This window comes from Orcinus orca, chromosome 20 (assembly GCF_937001465.1).
Source record: "Orcinus orca chromosome 20, mOrcOrc1.1, whole genome shotgun sequence".
Lineage (NCBI taxonomy): Eukaryota > Metazoa > Chordata > Mammalia > Artiodactyla > Delphinidae > Orcinus > Orcinus orca.
In genome coordinates, this window is record NC_064578.1 from 6,818,117 (window position 1) to 6,833,175 (window position 15,059).

General features: G+C 53.4%; 1 protein-coding gene and 1 long non-coding RNA gene across 2 annotated transcripts in view; both read right to left on the minus strand.

Moving 5' to 3' along the window:
• Nucleotides 1-15,059, minus strand: part of CMIP (c-Maf inducing protein) — a 238,260-nt gene that overhangs the window by 37,045 nt on the left and 186,156 nt on the right. Inside the window, exons 5-7 of the mRNA XM_033406408.2 lie at nucleotides 10,640-10,681; nucleotides 3,638-3,700; nucleotides 851-931 (exon numbers count right to left, since the gene is read on the minus strand). Coding sequence (XP_033262299.2) covers nucleotides 851-931; nucleotides 3,638-3,700; nucleotides 10,640-10,681 — 186 coding nt within the window. The remainder of the gene's footprint in view (nucleotides 1-850; nucleotides 932-3,637; nucleotides 3,701-10,639; nucleotides 10,682-15,059) is intronic.
• LOC125962761 (uncharacterized) lies at nucleotides 7,684-10,632 on the minus strand. The gene is made up of 2 exons (XR_007474476.1): nucleotides 8,604-10,632; nucleotides 7,684-8,498 (listed from the first exon to the last, which is right to left on the minus strand). It is a non-coding gene; the product is annotated as an uncharacterized LOC125962761 (long non-coding RNA).

The window sequence follows — 15,059 nt, forward strand, 5'->3', positions numbered from 1 at the left end:
CAGAATGCAAAAGGGCCAGCAGATTACAAGAGCCCGGACCACTGAGTGCGCAATGAAATTCTGCGCCTATGTTTTTTAAAAGTAACCTAATTTAAGTCCATACTTTATGCGGATTTCCTTGATTTTCCCCTAATGTCCTTTTTCTGTCCCAGGATCCCATCCAGAAAACTCCACTGCAATTACTCATCATGTCTCCTAGGGCCTCTATGCTGTGACCGCTTCTCAGACTCTCCTTGTGTTCGATGACCTGGCAGTTCTGAGGGCCATCAGGTGTTCTGTAGAATGTCCCTCAGCTGGGATTAGTCTGACGTTTTTGTTATGATTAGACTGAGGTGGTGGGTTTGAGAGAGAAGACCCGCGAGGTCCAGGGCCCTCCTCCTCACATCACACCAAGGGGACATGCCGCACTGTGACTTAACACTGTGGACGTTGACCCTGACCTCTGGCTGAGGTCACGACTGTCAGGTCTCTGCACTGTACAGCCCTCTTTCCGCCCTTTCCATGGACGCTCCTATGGGTAGCCCCCTCTTAAGGAGTGAGGAGTTCCCTCCCCTTCCTCGAGGGCTGAGTTTCTACAGATATTATTTGTGTCTCTACACAACTATCTCTTTTCCCCCAGCCACATGATTTTTGTCATTCTTACCGTGGAAAGATTCCTCCTGTTGTCTTAAGAGCAAAAAACAGAACCAAGCCAGGTAGGGTGCATGAAAACCCACAGGGTGCAACAGAATCCCAAGCCCAGTCCCTGGCCGTCAGCCGCCAACCCCATCCCCAAATCTTTGGAAAAGTGAAAGACTGGACGCTTGTGCCCCTCCCCTGGCTCTGTGGTCCGGGTGTCGGGGGAACTTACCATGTTATGCTTGAGAATTCTCTGGACCACGGGGGTGAACACTTCGATGACCACCATAGACCGGGGCCGCTCTCTGCAGTGCTGGGGAGGCAGGAGGAAACGGTCAGCGCCGAGCCTGGCGGGGTCCAGCCGGGGCCTGCGGAAGCCCTGACCGTGGTCTGTGGCTCGGGGCAGTGAGCCCGGCTCTGGTGCCTGGGTTCCCCTGCTCAATACTGCTGCATATCTTTTTGTTCATTTTGGGGGAGTGAGAAAAGGAGGTGGGGATGGGATCTTCTGTTTGCTTTTTGTTTTGATCTGACTGACGGTCTGAGGTTGTTTCAGGGGGGTACAGACAGGAGTCCTTCCCACACAATCCTACTTAACAGGGCAAGATCCCCACAGCACTAAGGTTCGGCGTGCGTGGTCTACCAGAGTCTCTTGAAAATCAGGTGCAAGAATACCGGGGGTTAGTGCTTGGATGCCAGAATCTCGAAAACTCTGTGACTTCTCAGTTGAAGGCTTTGATAAGCTGGCTGCAGGGTGCGGGCCACACGCAGCTCTTGGAAGTATTTTATCTCACCAGCATGGGGGTTTTGTTTTTCAAAGTGAAATTGATGGCCTTCGGGTGGAACAGACGATGTGCTCCACCACATTTAAACCTGCCTGGGCCTGAAGGTGCTGTTTCCAACCCTGGAAGAGGACACTGGACTTGGGATATTAGAAATCCTAGACTATTCTTGATAAGTAAACTTTCCCCAAATCTCGGGGTCCTGGCTTCCAAGTCTGGCAGGAGAGGCTGCCTGGACCTGTCCAGAGAGCTGGCCAAGTGGACCCGGTGGAGGCGACTTTGTTTCCTCAAGCCTTCCTCTCTGGGTGGGCTGCCTGGTGGAGGAAGTGCTGAGGCTGCAACTCCACCCACCCCCCCAACCCGAGGGAAAACAGCCCTGAGTCTCACCGATCGATCCCTGTGCCTGGGCCCCTCGCTCCAAACGGCAGGGCAGCTACCCAGGGAGTTCTATCAGGAAATGCCAAAAGGGATGGTGTCCTCCACATCACTGTTTTTCAAACTGTGCTACCAGGAACCCTCAGGTACGATTTACTTTGAACAAAGGTCCATTGTTCTAGAACAAAAGTCTGAATGCCGTGAGATCTGGGAGAAACCACCCAGCTTGAGAGGGGAACAAGGAGCAGGTCTGGATTAAATGGGACAAAACACTGAGAGAGGAGATGACCCGCCGGGACAGGTAAGGGAGCAGCTGGCCGCTCTCTCAGGAGCCCAAACACTGGGTGACCTGACTGCCCTGCTTGGGGGCACAACGCCAGGTGCTGGGGGCAGAGAAGGCCCGTCTTAGTTGTGTGCAGTCCCACCAAGTGGTTACTCCTTCCGCAGCTGTTCCCCACGGGGGAGGGGGGCCTTGGTACAGCACAGGGCCCGATGCCTAGACACGCTCTTGCACACACACACACACAACTGTACACTCGGGGCTCACCCGCGTGGGCCACAGGCCATGCACTGGCACACGCCCACATTAAGAGATGCACCTGGGCATTTCAGGTAGCAGGCTGGGCCCACCCTCTGCTCTGTGGGTCGCTGGGAAAGGTCTGCTGATGGAGAGACAGGGCCAAAGAGGATGATGCGATCCTGTCTCCCTAAAGCTTGCGTCCCCTAACACACACAGAGGACATGCTCCCTGGGTAAGGGGACAGAGGAGCAATAAGTGCACCACGGTCCCCTTCACCCCAGAACCAGCAGGTCCCCAGGAGCCTGCTCTGCCACCCCACGCGCCTGTCTCACTGGTGCACACAGCCCACACCCCCAAAGGACGGTGTGTGGCCGTGGAAGGAACAAGCTCGGTGAAGGGGGTCGGCGAGAGGAAGAGCAGGGGAGCGCTGGGAAAGCAGCAAAGCCAGGCCCTGCGACTTTCCAAGGACATCAGACCATTGCATTAAAAAAAATCACCCAGGGGCTTCCCTGGTGGCGCAGTGGTTGAGAGTCCGCCTGCCGATGCAGGGGACACGGGTTCGTGCCCCAGTCCTGGAAGATCCCACATGCCGCGGAGCGGCTGGGACCTTGAGTCATGGCCGCTGAGCCTGCGTGTCCGGAGCCTGTGCTCCGCAACGGGAGAGGCCACAACGGTGAGAGGCCCACGTACAGGGAAAAAAAAAAAAAAAAAAAAAAAAAAAAAAAATTACCCAGCAAAGGATCAAACAGGATCGTGTGCTGGTCCAGCCCCCGGGGAACCAAGGTGCTCTCAGACGGGGGATGCCTGGTCCCTGACGTGCTCTGGGGATGCTCCACGTAGATCCCACTGCAAGGCTGGCCTGGCGTGGGGTCCCTGGGACTGGATGTCCTGCTCCAGGGCTCCTCCAAGCTCACCTGGCATCCCCCGCCTGCCTGCCCTGTTCAGGGAAAGCCCCACGGCTGTGCCCTCACTGTGGGCGGGCCGGTGCTCACAGGAGCCCTGGCTAATAACAATAGCCCAGCTCTGATGTCAGGAGCTCAGAAAGTCTGCTGCAAACTTCTCCCAAGACAGCCAGGAAGACATTCCAAGGAAAACTGATGCTCCTCCCTGACCTGCTGGTCTGACCCTGGGTCTCGCTTATCACCTGTGTGGCCGAGAGGGGGCTGTAACCCAAGAACGGGGTGCCTGGCTTGTCTCTGGCTGTGTCTGGGGCCCTGACCTGGGTCGGGGCCGGGGGAGGGTCTAAGTTTGGTTTTCAGCAAATTTTGCAAAACCAACCCCTGCCGTGCACATACTGAGACAGGCTGCTTCCTGCAAACACAGGCCTGCTTCGGCAGTGCCATACCTTGCAGAAGAATTCACAGAGATCTGGTGGTGGATGGTTGTTTTCCAGCAAAGGAGCGATTGCCTGAAACAAAAGGAACAAACGTCAGTCGGAATCTCTTGGAAGGAATCGTAGGGGTGGGGGTGGGGGTGGGGGTGTCTACGTAAGATGGTTAACTCACGGTGGAAAGCACAACCTCCTTGTCACCCTCTGGGCAAAAAAGCCATCCTCTAACTTGCCGGCCAGAGCTCCTAAATTGTGTGTGTGTGTGGGGGGGGTACGTGGCTCCCACTGCGAAGCTGATAAAATCTCTGGGCTGCCCCCTAGAAAAACATACATCTGTAACGATGCATGCAACTTCAGGGGTTTCACGACCTGCTGATGACCATCCGCGTCCCCCGTGGATCCATAGTGCCTGCCTACAAGGCAGGACGCATGGTGGTCATAAGCCCAGACTTTGGGGGCAGAGTCCTGGGTGCAAGTCCTGCTTCAGGCACTTGCTATGATGTGACCGTTAGAGCAAGTTATTTCATCTCTCTTAACCCTGTGGTCCCCACCGGGAAGGTGGACCAGAGAGCATCACTTTGAGGGTGAGCGGAGATAATCTGTGCAGAGAAGGCTTCTCAGCCTGGCCCTGTGAGCACCTGGGGCTGGCCCTTGCCTGCAGCGCAGCTGTCCTGTGCACTGCAGGATGGCTGGTAGCATCCTTGCTCTCAACCCCCAAGCCAACCATGACAATCAAAACTGTCTCCAGGGCTTCCCTGGTGGCGCAGTGGTTGAGAGTCCGCCTGCCGACGCAGGGGACGCGGGTTCGTGTCCCGGTCTGGGAAGATCCCACATGCCGCGGAGCGGCTGGGCCCGTGAGCCATGGTTGCTGAGCCTGCGCGTCCGGAGCCTTTGTTCCGCAACGGGAGAGGCCACAACAGCGAGAGGTCCGTGTACCGCAAAAAACAACAACAACAACAAAAAAAACCTGTCTCCAGATGCACTTCATTTTATATTAAGGGAGGTTAGAATTTCTAATGCCCCTTGAATTCATTCCTCACCGAGTCTTTTTTTTTTTTTTTAATTTTTAAAAATGTGGCTGCGCTGCGTGGCGTGTGGGATCCTAAGTTCCCCGACCAGGGATTGAACCCGCGCCCCCTGCATTGGAAGTGTGCAGTCCTAACCACTGGACTGCCGGGGAAGTCCCACCACCGAGCCTTCTTAGGCCGGCTGTACACTGTTACCTCTTCCCACCGCCATTCCTGTGCAAGGTTCCCACGGCTCAGATGGTGTTTGCTTCTTGATTTTCCTGCCCCTTTCATAATTTCTGTTTTAATGATTTTGCTAAATTTCAAACTCAAATAAAAAATTGGAACAATGGAAAAAAAGCTATGTCCAGACATCGCCAAATTCCCCTTGGGGGACAAAATCGGCCCCAACTGAGAACCCCTGGTGTAAAGTGCCTCTCCCAGCCTGAGATAAGGCCAGCTCTCCATAAACATTCATTATGGGACGGATGGTTAATGCCTATGTGAAGTCCACTCGTTGTGGACTGGTCACAACATTAGGAAATGGGGGACCCAGGACCCAGTTCCACACTGGTCACAACATTAGGAAACGGGAGACCCAGGACCCAGCACCGAGACTGCCGGGCTGTGTGACTGAGTGAGCAGCTCGGCTTCTCTGGACATTTCGTCTTCTAGTCTACAAAACGTGGAAAACTAGAGTTACCAATTCACAGGGTTGCTGGGGGGAGGTGATGAGAGAAAACTCTAGAAGCTTTGGTGTCTCAGGCTTGGGATAAGCCCACTGCCTGGAGTACAGTTTGTCACTGACACCAGCACAGGGGGACCGTACTGGACTCGCCTGACTCCTCAGGAAGGCTCTGTGATGACAGGGTCTCCCCATCACTGAGCCCCGTAGCCCAGACCCTGCCTGCTTGGTTTCAGAGGGTCTCCTGGCTCTGCTCCCGCAAGCAGGGCCTTTGGATGTGGGTGGGTACCCCTCGGGGAGGGCTTCCGCCTGTCTCAGGACCGTTAGGGGAAGGAACACGTAGCTCGATGGCAGTAGGGGGATGACCACCGGCCCATCTTCCCCATTATGTGGAAGACGAAATCATCAAAAGCTGAGTCTCTGCTTCACAGCAGCAACGGTCAGGCTGACCAACACGTGGAGAGGGGGCCCAGGGTCTCACTCACCTAGGGCTAGGCGGTCCAACATGGTAGCCACTAGCCACGTGTAACTCTTCCCGCTGTAACTGACACGGAAGCAACGATTTCTTTCTTTCTTTCTTTCTTTCTTTTCTTTTTTTTGGCCACCCTCCATGGCTTGCGGGATCTTAGTTCCCCAACCAGGGATTGAATCCGTGCCCCCTACAGTGGAAGCGCGGAGTCTCAACCACTGGACCGCCACAGAATTCCCAAGAAACGATTCTAAAGGAAATGAAATTCGAAGTGCAGTTCCTCAGACGCACTGACCGCATTTCCAGTGCTCACCGGCCCCATGAATCTAGTGGCCGCTGCAATGCACAGCGCAGATGGAGAGCATGTCCACCACCACAGGCAGCTCTCCCCGACGGTGTGGGAAGGGGGCTGGTGGGCTCCGACCTGACTGCAAGGCTGAGCCCGCCACCCTCTCACAATCCCCCGCAGCTACGTGGACCAATCATTGCACTGATGATAATAATATACCAACAGCCACACCCACAATAGCCGTAGCTGTTGCAGGCACTGCCTATGCTGGGCTCTGGGCTGTGTCACGTCACTTAATCTTCACTGTGTGCTGGGAGCGGGGTGTGCGTCTTGCCCTCTCCTCAGAGAGATGAAGTCTGCTGCCCAAGGTCGCATGGTGAGAAAGTGCTGGGGCCGGATTTGAAGCCATGTGTGTGACCCAGGAGCCTGAATTATTCACCATGCTACTTCTCAGCCCGGGCTCTCCACACTACCAGGAAACAAGCAACCCATCTCGTGACAGCTCCATAGGAGGAGAAATGGGGCAATGAAAGACGATGAAACACCCCAAAGTAGGCCGGGCCCACAGTTCGGGCTCTGCACGCTCATTTTCAGAAGTTCAGCGCCCAGCCTGTCAGGTGGGAACTCTCTGCTGCCCATGCTGGTGAACGCAGGGAGAGGTCAGGCCACAGCATCGGTGGCGGGGCAGGGCAAGGGCCTCCCCCAGCCCTCGAGTCGCTGCCTGGCCCGTGGCTCTGCTCCCCACACTGAGCTCTGGGACCACCTCTGGGAGGAAGGATCACGTGCAGGGTGTATCCTCCTGGCTTCAGCCCCTTCAGTCAAGCTGGGCTCACCTCTTTCACAGGGCTGAATCAAAGAATAAAGGAGTGGGAACAGATTAAGCGCCCACAGTGGGCGTCAGGCGTGGGCTCCGCGCTTCCACAGCTATTATCTCATTTGATCCTCATGACAACTCTGTGAGGTCAAGCGGTAGTGATTTCCATTTGTACAGATGAAGAGACAGAGGGTCAGGGAGGTTGTTACAAGGCCTGCCCCAGTCACAGAGTAAGGATCATTTTAGATCGTACTATTAATAAGAAGATTTTATGTTTCTGTGGCATCTTGCTATGAGCCTAGCCCTCTTCCAAGCATGTTCGGTGTGTTAGCCCATTTAACTTTCCCAGCAGTCCTGTAGGAAATGGCACTGTTATCACATTTCATAGATGAGGGGACTGAGGCTTAGAGTGTCAAGTTAGCTGGAAATGATCTGAATGGCCATCTGGTTAAATACAAATACTCTAGAGCCAGTGGAAAGAATGGAGTATGGGGTAGAACAGTGGTTCTCAACCAGGGTCAGCTCTGCCCCCCTCCCAAGGGATATTAGCAGGTGTGGAGACAGTGCGATCATCACAACAGGGGAATGCTGGGTGGAGTTCTAGTGGGTGGAGGCCAGGGATGCTACCCAACATCCTACAATGCCCAGGACGGCCCCACCACAAACAGTCATCCATGCCCAAATGTCACTAGTGCCGAGGGTGAGAAACCCTGGGTTAGACACGTGCTTGCATGTCTTGACTTGAAAGAATCTTCAAGACATGCTGTTAAGTGAAAAATCGAACACAGGACGACACATCAAGCTTCGCATCTTTAATGTTAAAAGCAAAAAATAAAAACACAACCGTGTCTGTCTCTGTGGGTTTGCCACCCCATGAAAACCTCCAGGGCTGCCTCTGAAGGGGCCGCTGGGATGGGGTGAAATCTTTTTTTTTTTTTTTTTTAAACAATGAAAATATGCTCATGAAATCCTTACAAAAGTACTTTAAAGAATATTTTAAAGATATTTTAAGTGAAATGAAAAGCTCTTCCATTACTCGCCCAAGGTCACAGCTGGTAGGGGGTGAGCCCAGGGTCTGCACTCAGCTCTGAACTTGAACCACACTCAGCTTTAAGCCCACGTTCTTCACCAGCACGTGGGAACGCCGCCGGAGTCTGGACTCCAGGTTCACGCTTGTCCAGTGACACGCCACCTGTTACCAGCTAACAATTACCCACGGCACTGATGCCTGACTGATGGGTTGAATAAAACCAACTTAAGTTACTTGTGAAAGTACTTGTGAAAAATAAGTGCATAAAAAACAAAACAAAAACCAAGCCCCACTGGGAGAAGACTAATTGCCAACAGGTCAAATCAGAAAATGTAATGGCTGGAACGAAAGGAGGCTACAGAAGGCTTCACGATAATAACAGCACTGGTAATAGAGAACACTGAAAGCAAGGCTGTAAAACGGGCGGCTGAGGGTCAGACCCTGAGTTCAAATTCTTCCCTGTTCTCAGGCATCCCCACTGAGCAGGGAAGCTCAGCCCAGTCCCATTAGGGGTCAGCCCAGTCAAATTAGCTGAATAAATGCAGGCTGGATTTCTCAGATCACAACTCCTTTCCCAGGCTCCTCCCAAGTCCAAAGCCCTGACCCTCCTTCCAGGGCTGAGCTGTACAGTGGGACCCACAGGTGTTGCCGACCAGGAGGGGAAGATGCCAACTCCTTCCCCGGCACCTCCCAAGTCCAAAGCCCTGACCCTCCTTCCAGGGCTGAGGTGTACAGTGGGACCCACAGGTGTTGCCAACCAGGAGGGGAAGATGCCAACTCCTTCCCCGGCACCCACGTCCTTGCCTGCTTCTCCACCAGCGAGAGCCTCTTTGCCTTTGCCTGTGCTGGGCTCCCTGCCTGGACTGCCTTTCCCAGGAGCATCCTATCCACCTGTTAAGACTCAGTTCACTTACCTCCTCCTTGAAGCGCTCTTCCATCCCCCTCCCAGTCCCCTCCCTGAGAGAGGAGGTCAGGTGCCTGCCCGCTGTGCTCCCCTAACACCCTGAACAAATCTCAAGCCCGGACCACGTGATTTCTGGATTATCTGTCAGGTCCCGCCAGCACACAGTAATCCCTCAATGGTAGCTCTGTCTGTGCAACAGAGACCAGCGTCTGGCACCTACTTGTCCTCACACGTCAACGAATGTTTTGTTAAGTGAATTTATTAATTAATAACATGCCAGAGAAACGTGGTGGTGGGTGACTGGGGAGGTCCAGGCTGATGCTGCCCCTGTTCTAGCAAGAGGAGGCAATGGGTGGTCAGAGCAGAGCATGGGAAAAACCTCTATATTCTTAGCAGACACCCACTGAGCAGCTGCTATGCGCCAGACACTGCGGTTGGGACACCACAGAAGCTGCTGCCTTTACTCTCCAGGATAAAAGCCCTAAGGCTCACCTCCTTTGGAGCCCACAGGACCCAGCTGCAGCATGGAGGGTGATTCTCCAGGCCGGGCTGGCCAGGGCCAAGGGGGTGGGCTCCCGAAGCCCTAAAGCAGCTCAGAGGGGCACGGTGTCTGGGATGTGGCCCTTGTGTCAAAGGCTGCAGCTGCGGGACCTCTTGGGCAGGTAAATGTTCCAGGTCCTTTCCTGGGCACACAAAGCTCTGCCTCTCACTTCCATTTCAAGTTCTGCCTTCCTGCTTCCTACTTCCTTAGGCTTTATGCTCCAGCAATGCTGAAGCTTCCAGAATATACCATGGTGCTTTAAATCTCTGTGCATGGGACTTCCCTGGTGGCCCAGCGGTTAAGACTCCGCACTCCCAATGCAGGGGGCCCAGGTTCGATCCCTGGTCAGGGAACTAGATCCCACATGCTGCAACTAAAGATCCCGCACGTGGCAACAAAGATCCCATGTGCCATAACTAAAGACCCGGCGCAGACAAATAAATAAATATTAAAAAAAAAATTTCTCTGCATGCTTTGTTTTCTCTCTCTGGAAAGCCCTTCCCCTGTTTTGCCATCTGGCAAACTCCTATTGATCCTTCGAAACCCGGCTCAGACATCATTGCCTTTGCGAAGCTCTCTGGCTTCTTTCCCAGGTGAGCTTATCACTCTACTCTCTATGTTACACGCCTCTTATTTTTGCAGTGATCTCATTTAATAGACCAAGAACTCCTTGGGTGCAGGGGCCGTCTTAGTTACCTGTGGATTCAAATACAGAACTCAGTGCTTGGCACCCAGTAGGTGCAACTTCATTTCTTTCTTCTCTCTTGGGAGAACCACATTTCATAGTTTAAAATCACCCAGGAAGATATTTTACACCAAAGATGCTCACATCAAAGTCAAGTCCCAGAAACTACCATCGCACTTTGCACATCAGAGGGAATTCAATCCGGGTTTCTAGGTGTGGATTAATTGGGAGCATGTCCTGGCGCAAGAAAGAGAGAGTTTACCTTTCAGCTAACAGGGTTACGGGCTGAGAGTAAATTATACGGTCTCTGCCATCTCCGGCCTCCTCTCCCTGAGACCGACTCGGGAAGGAGGAGGCGATTAAGGCACATTTGCTACCAACCTCAGAGACTGATAATTACATCCCCCCAATCAACTGGGGCTCTGACACGTGCAAAGGCAGGAGGGAGACATGTCTGGCCTGATAGAAAAGACAAAATTGAGCAAGGCCACCGTGCTGGGGGATGACGCTGGCATTTCAAGAGTTCACTCAAACCAGGGGAGGCTTGTGGGCACAGGAGGTGGGCAGAGGGAGAGGGGCTGCCCGGGACTTACCACAATGATGTTTTCATGCTCTTGGGTAGTCAAGTTTGTGTTCTGAAGGATGAGCGGAGAGAGCAGGAGGAAAACAAAGCAAAACACACTATTAATAAAATGGAAATTGGGAGATTGGGACTGACACATACATACTACTATATATAAGGGAGAGAACTAATAAGGACCTACTATGTAGCACAGGGAACTCAATACTCTGTAATGGCCTATATGGGAAAAGAATCTAAAAAAGAGTGGATATATGTACACGTATAACTGATTCGCTTTGTTGTACAGCAGAAACACATTTTAAATCAACTATACTCCAATAAAAATTAAATTAATAAATACAATGGAACATTTGCATCTCAAAGGTCCATGCAGTTTCAAATGCTTTCAGCCCCTCGGACAGAGGGCACTTGTCACTTTTTCTTAATTAAATAGATCAGAAGACCCTCAAAGGCAGGGTCGGAAGCAGGGGAAGGATGGCTTCGGGGCAGGAAGAATTGAGTTCCAAGTCCCTGTTTCACCACTGGCGTGACGTGACCTTGGACTGGTCACTTCTCAGTGAGACAGTTTCTTCTTCCGTAGATGGGGCTCTTCTTTGGGCTTAAACTCATGCTTGGCCCTCGTCATAGTGACACATGCCACTTGGAAGGCCGGAGGCAGCTTCATAATAAACACGTAAAGAAACAGACTTTCGGGCCTTGACTTTGTGCCGGGTAGTCTTTGGGGAGCAGCACATGGAATATTTCAGTGGTTCCCAAACTAGGTTCCCAGGGAACACTAGTGTTCCATGAGTTGGCCCAAGATGGTCTAGCTATGTTTAAATTCTAGCAATCAACTTGCAAAAATATTAAGCGGAATGGATTAAACTTGCTAAATTTCTAGGGTTTTTTCCTCCCCCCCCACCGCCCCGCCCCGCCCCGCCCCGCCCCGCAATCTGGAATTTGCTTACACAGCTGGTACCTGTGACCACCATCCTGTGTATGCAAATGAGGAGGCGAATGAGGTTGCAAATGAGGAAAGGGATGAATATGCAATAAGCAAGAGACAGCGAAAAAAACTCAGAAACAGCCACTATTGTCTTTTTTGCTAGTGTCCTGGTGTGTTCTGCTCTGACCATCTGTCTCAGTGGACACAAGCTTTCACTGGTATCAACTCTTATTTCCTAACAGCCGTGTTTGCTGTTTATAAGGCACCTCCTCGTTGGGCAGTAAACCCCAAGATCGACTGTTCCCGGGTTCTAGAAAGAGCTCCACGGGCTGAACAGGTTTGAGAAGTACCTGTTAGCTGATGCATTTACACCAGCTACAAGTGGAAGAAAAGCTAGTGAGCTGTGGATTTCCTTTTGTCCGGTAAGCTGGCTGCCCAAGGGGTGAAGGCGGCACAGAACCAGGGTCAGTGCCTGAGCGCCACGAGCGTCCCGGTTCCCATGGAGACCGCCTGACTTATGTGCTTGGGATCCAGGACACGCGGGAGGATGTTTTTTGGATTCTAACATCTTTTTCTTTTTGTGGATGCTGGTGCGGCTTGAGCACCCCGTTTATGACAGATTATTAAACACCAGCCATTTTTCAGCCGAGGGCAGAGGAAAGCCCGGCTTTGGTCTTTCCTACTCACTACACCTAAGGCACTGTTGTCAGGGCTTTGCTACCCTCCTCCCACCCATTTCCTGTTCTTGGGATAGGTTCTATTATCCCAGTGACAGATGAGCAACCAGTGGCTCACCCGGGAGCACAGGTAACAGGTGGTGGAGTGGAGATCTGACCCCTGTCTGTCCTGTTCCAAAGCCTATACCGCCAACCACTGAGCTATACAGCTCAGTCCATGCGAGGGGAGGTTCCATCTTTCAGGCAGCCGTGGGAGCTCCGAAGGGACCAGCCATCCCTCACCACACCCATGCACCTTTCCAAGAAGAGCTCTGGCAAACACAGGTGCCGTTTCTTTGGTCCCAGTCACCGGTGACGGCACATGGCACTCTGCAGGGAAACTTCTCTCCACTAAGGCCATTTCTGACCCGGGGTGGAGAGCTCTCACTAACAGCCACTGCCCTGGAGGGGACACTTGAATCCTGAACCGAGCGGCCACTCCACACACTCAACCCAACAAAGGCCTGGGAGGGTGGGGATGCCAGCTTTAATAGGCCTGTCCTCCCCTTCCCTCCCTTGGGATCCTGCCCACCTTCTGGTCGCTTTGGTGATGCCTGGAGCCTCTTAGGAGGAGGCCTCAGGAACAGCTTACGTAAAGAGAACAGACAGGGAATCCAGTCCATACACAAAAAAGGGCAAGAAAGAGAGAGAGTTTGTTTTTCCACCCATCCCCTCTAGACATCTAGCTGAGGGTACTGAAGGTCAAGTTCACAGCCATCTCCCACGATAACAGAAATGTGACCTGTTATCCATTGGTCCCTATACATCAGGCACAGTGCCAGGCACTGTATACATATTAGAGCATCCAATCCCGAATTCTGTGAAACGGGTGCTAATCTTAGCCCCAACTCATAGATGAAAACAGCGCTGAGAGATCCAGTACCCTGAGCAAGGCCAGGGAGCTCCTGAGAGGAGAACCGGGTCTTCCTCACTCTGCACACCTGCTCTTAACTGCCGTCCTTGGTGGCTGGGTCCCTCACTCACGAAAAAGTCTCTACCGATTCAGGTAATGTCACATTAGCTTTGCAGTTGGGCAGACCTGGGCCTGGGTCCTGCCTACCCCTCACCCAAGTGACCCTGGGCAGGCGACGTAACCCCTTGGAGCCTCCGTTTACATTTCCGTATGTTTTAATACTTACCTTGCAGGGTCGCTGGGAGACATGTAAAAGGGCTGGTGTAAATGCCCGCCACTGTGATCGTCACAGAGAACGTGCTCAGAAAACGTCAGCATCGCTCGGGGAGGCGTTAGCCTCACTGGAGGGGACGCCACCTGGGCTGCGGCCCCAGCTCTGTCCCTCGCAAACAGCAGCTCTTGGCAGTAAATTGGGGATAGCACGGACCCCTTGCCTGACTCACAGTTGGTGCACAGCAAATCCAAGCTCCCTCCTTATTTTTCCTTTAAATGCCTCTGTCTCTCTACCCTAGCGCTTGGGATCAGCTGACTTTGAGATCCTTATCTAAAGCCTCAGAAGTGATGCAAAGCCCACGAGCACGAGCACGTGGTCACGTGAAACGTATCTGAGACGGACAAGAAATCCCTCCAGAGGTCGGCCACAGTGTCGTCTGCCACCTTCGCCATCGTCCTGACGACAAGCCTGATTTAATGACGGTGTGATGGCGGCTGAGACTGGTGGGGTTGATGGGGTGGGCGGTGCAGCTCTGCAGTAAGAGCTAGACAGCCTTAAGGTGAAACTCCCGGCCCCACTGCTTTCTCGGCAGGTCACTCGGTATCTCTGGGCCTCAGCTTTCCCATCTGTGAAATGGAGACAGCAAGGGCTGTCTCTCGGGGAGCGTGAGGATCAGATGGGATGCTGTGTGCGTGGCACCCGGCGCCTGTCCAGCATGTAGCAGGTGCTTCCTGAGGGCGAGCTGCTTCCCCTTCTCCAGATGAGAAGCCAGTCCCGGGCCTGCCGACAAGCCCTTCCCGCTCAGGTGGGAAGCCTGGACTCGAGGCCGGGTGTACGGCACAGGCCTCAAATCCCAGACCTTGACCGTGATTCATTTCAGAGCCAGGGTCTTTACTCTTCTGTGGGACGAGGCTGGTCTCCCACCCGAGGACAGACACGTCCTCTGCTCCTTTGCCACCCACTTTCTACCTCTCGCTCCCACCTCCTCCCAGGGCGAGGGACCCTCTCTATTCAGCAGACGTGGAAGGCCTGGGCCAGTTTCCTGGACCAACGGGCAGTGACCAGCCTGGGTCTGCAGAGAAAGCAGAGGTTCTAGGTAGCAGGGAACTTGTGCCGGAGTCCGGGGGTGGGGTGAGGAAGCCATCAGGGGCACCGGGGCAGCCAGAGAAGCAAGGGCCACTCCCTGGGGAGAGGGACAGAGAGATAGCTCTGCCGGCCACGCATAGCTGAAACCAGGAGTCATCAACCCCAGTGTCCCTAGAGGGCCAGGCAGGCAAATAAATGAGAGAAGTATTAATATCTGTCAAGTGCTTAAAATAGCACCGGAGCACAGTAAACAGAGAGATGTTTCCGAGCACCCCTCGCCCTCCATCGGGCAGCCTAACTGACGGATTAAAGCCTCAGGTCCCACTGTCTTTCCTGCCAGAACGTAAGCTCTAGGAGGGCAGGGGACCATCTTCATCCAAGTGCGCAGAACAGCGCCTGGCACACGGCACACACTCAAAGTGTGGGGCTGCCTGGCAAAGCCGACGGCTCAGCTGGGCGGCACTAAGCAGCGAGCTGCAAAGTGCTGCTGGATTTTCCGACCGTTTTTAAAGAGAACCTGGAAATCCCTATTTTGTTGTGAAATCTCTCGACTTTTAATACCCTGTGTGAGTTGAA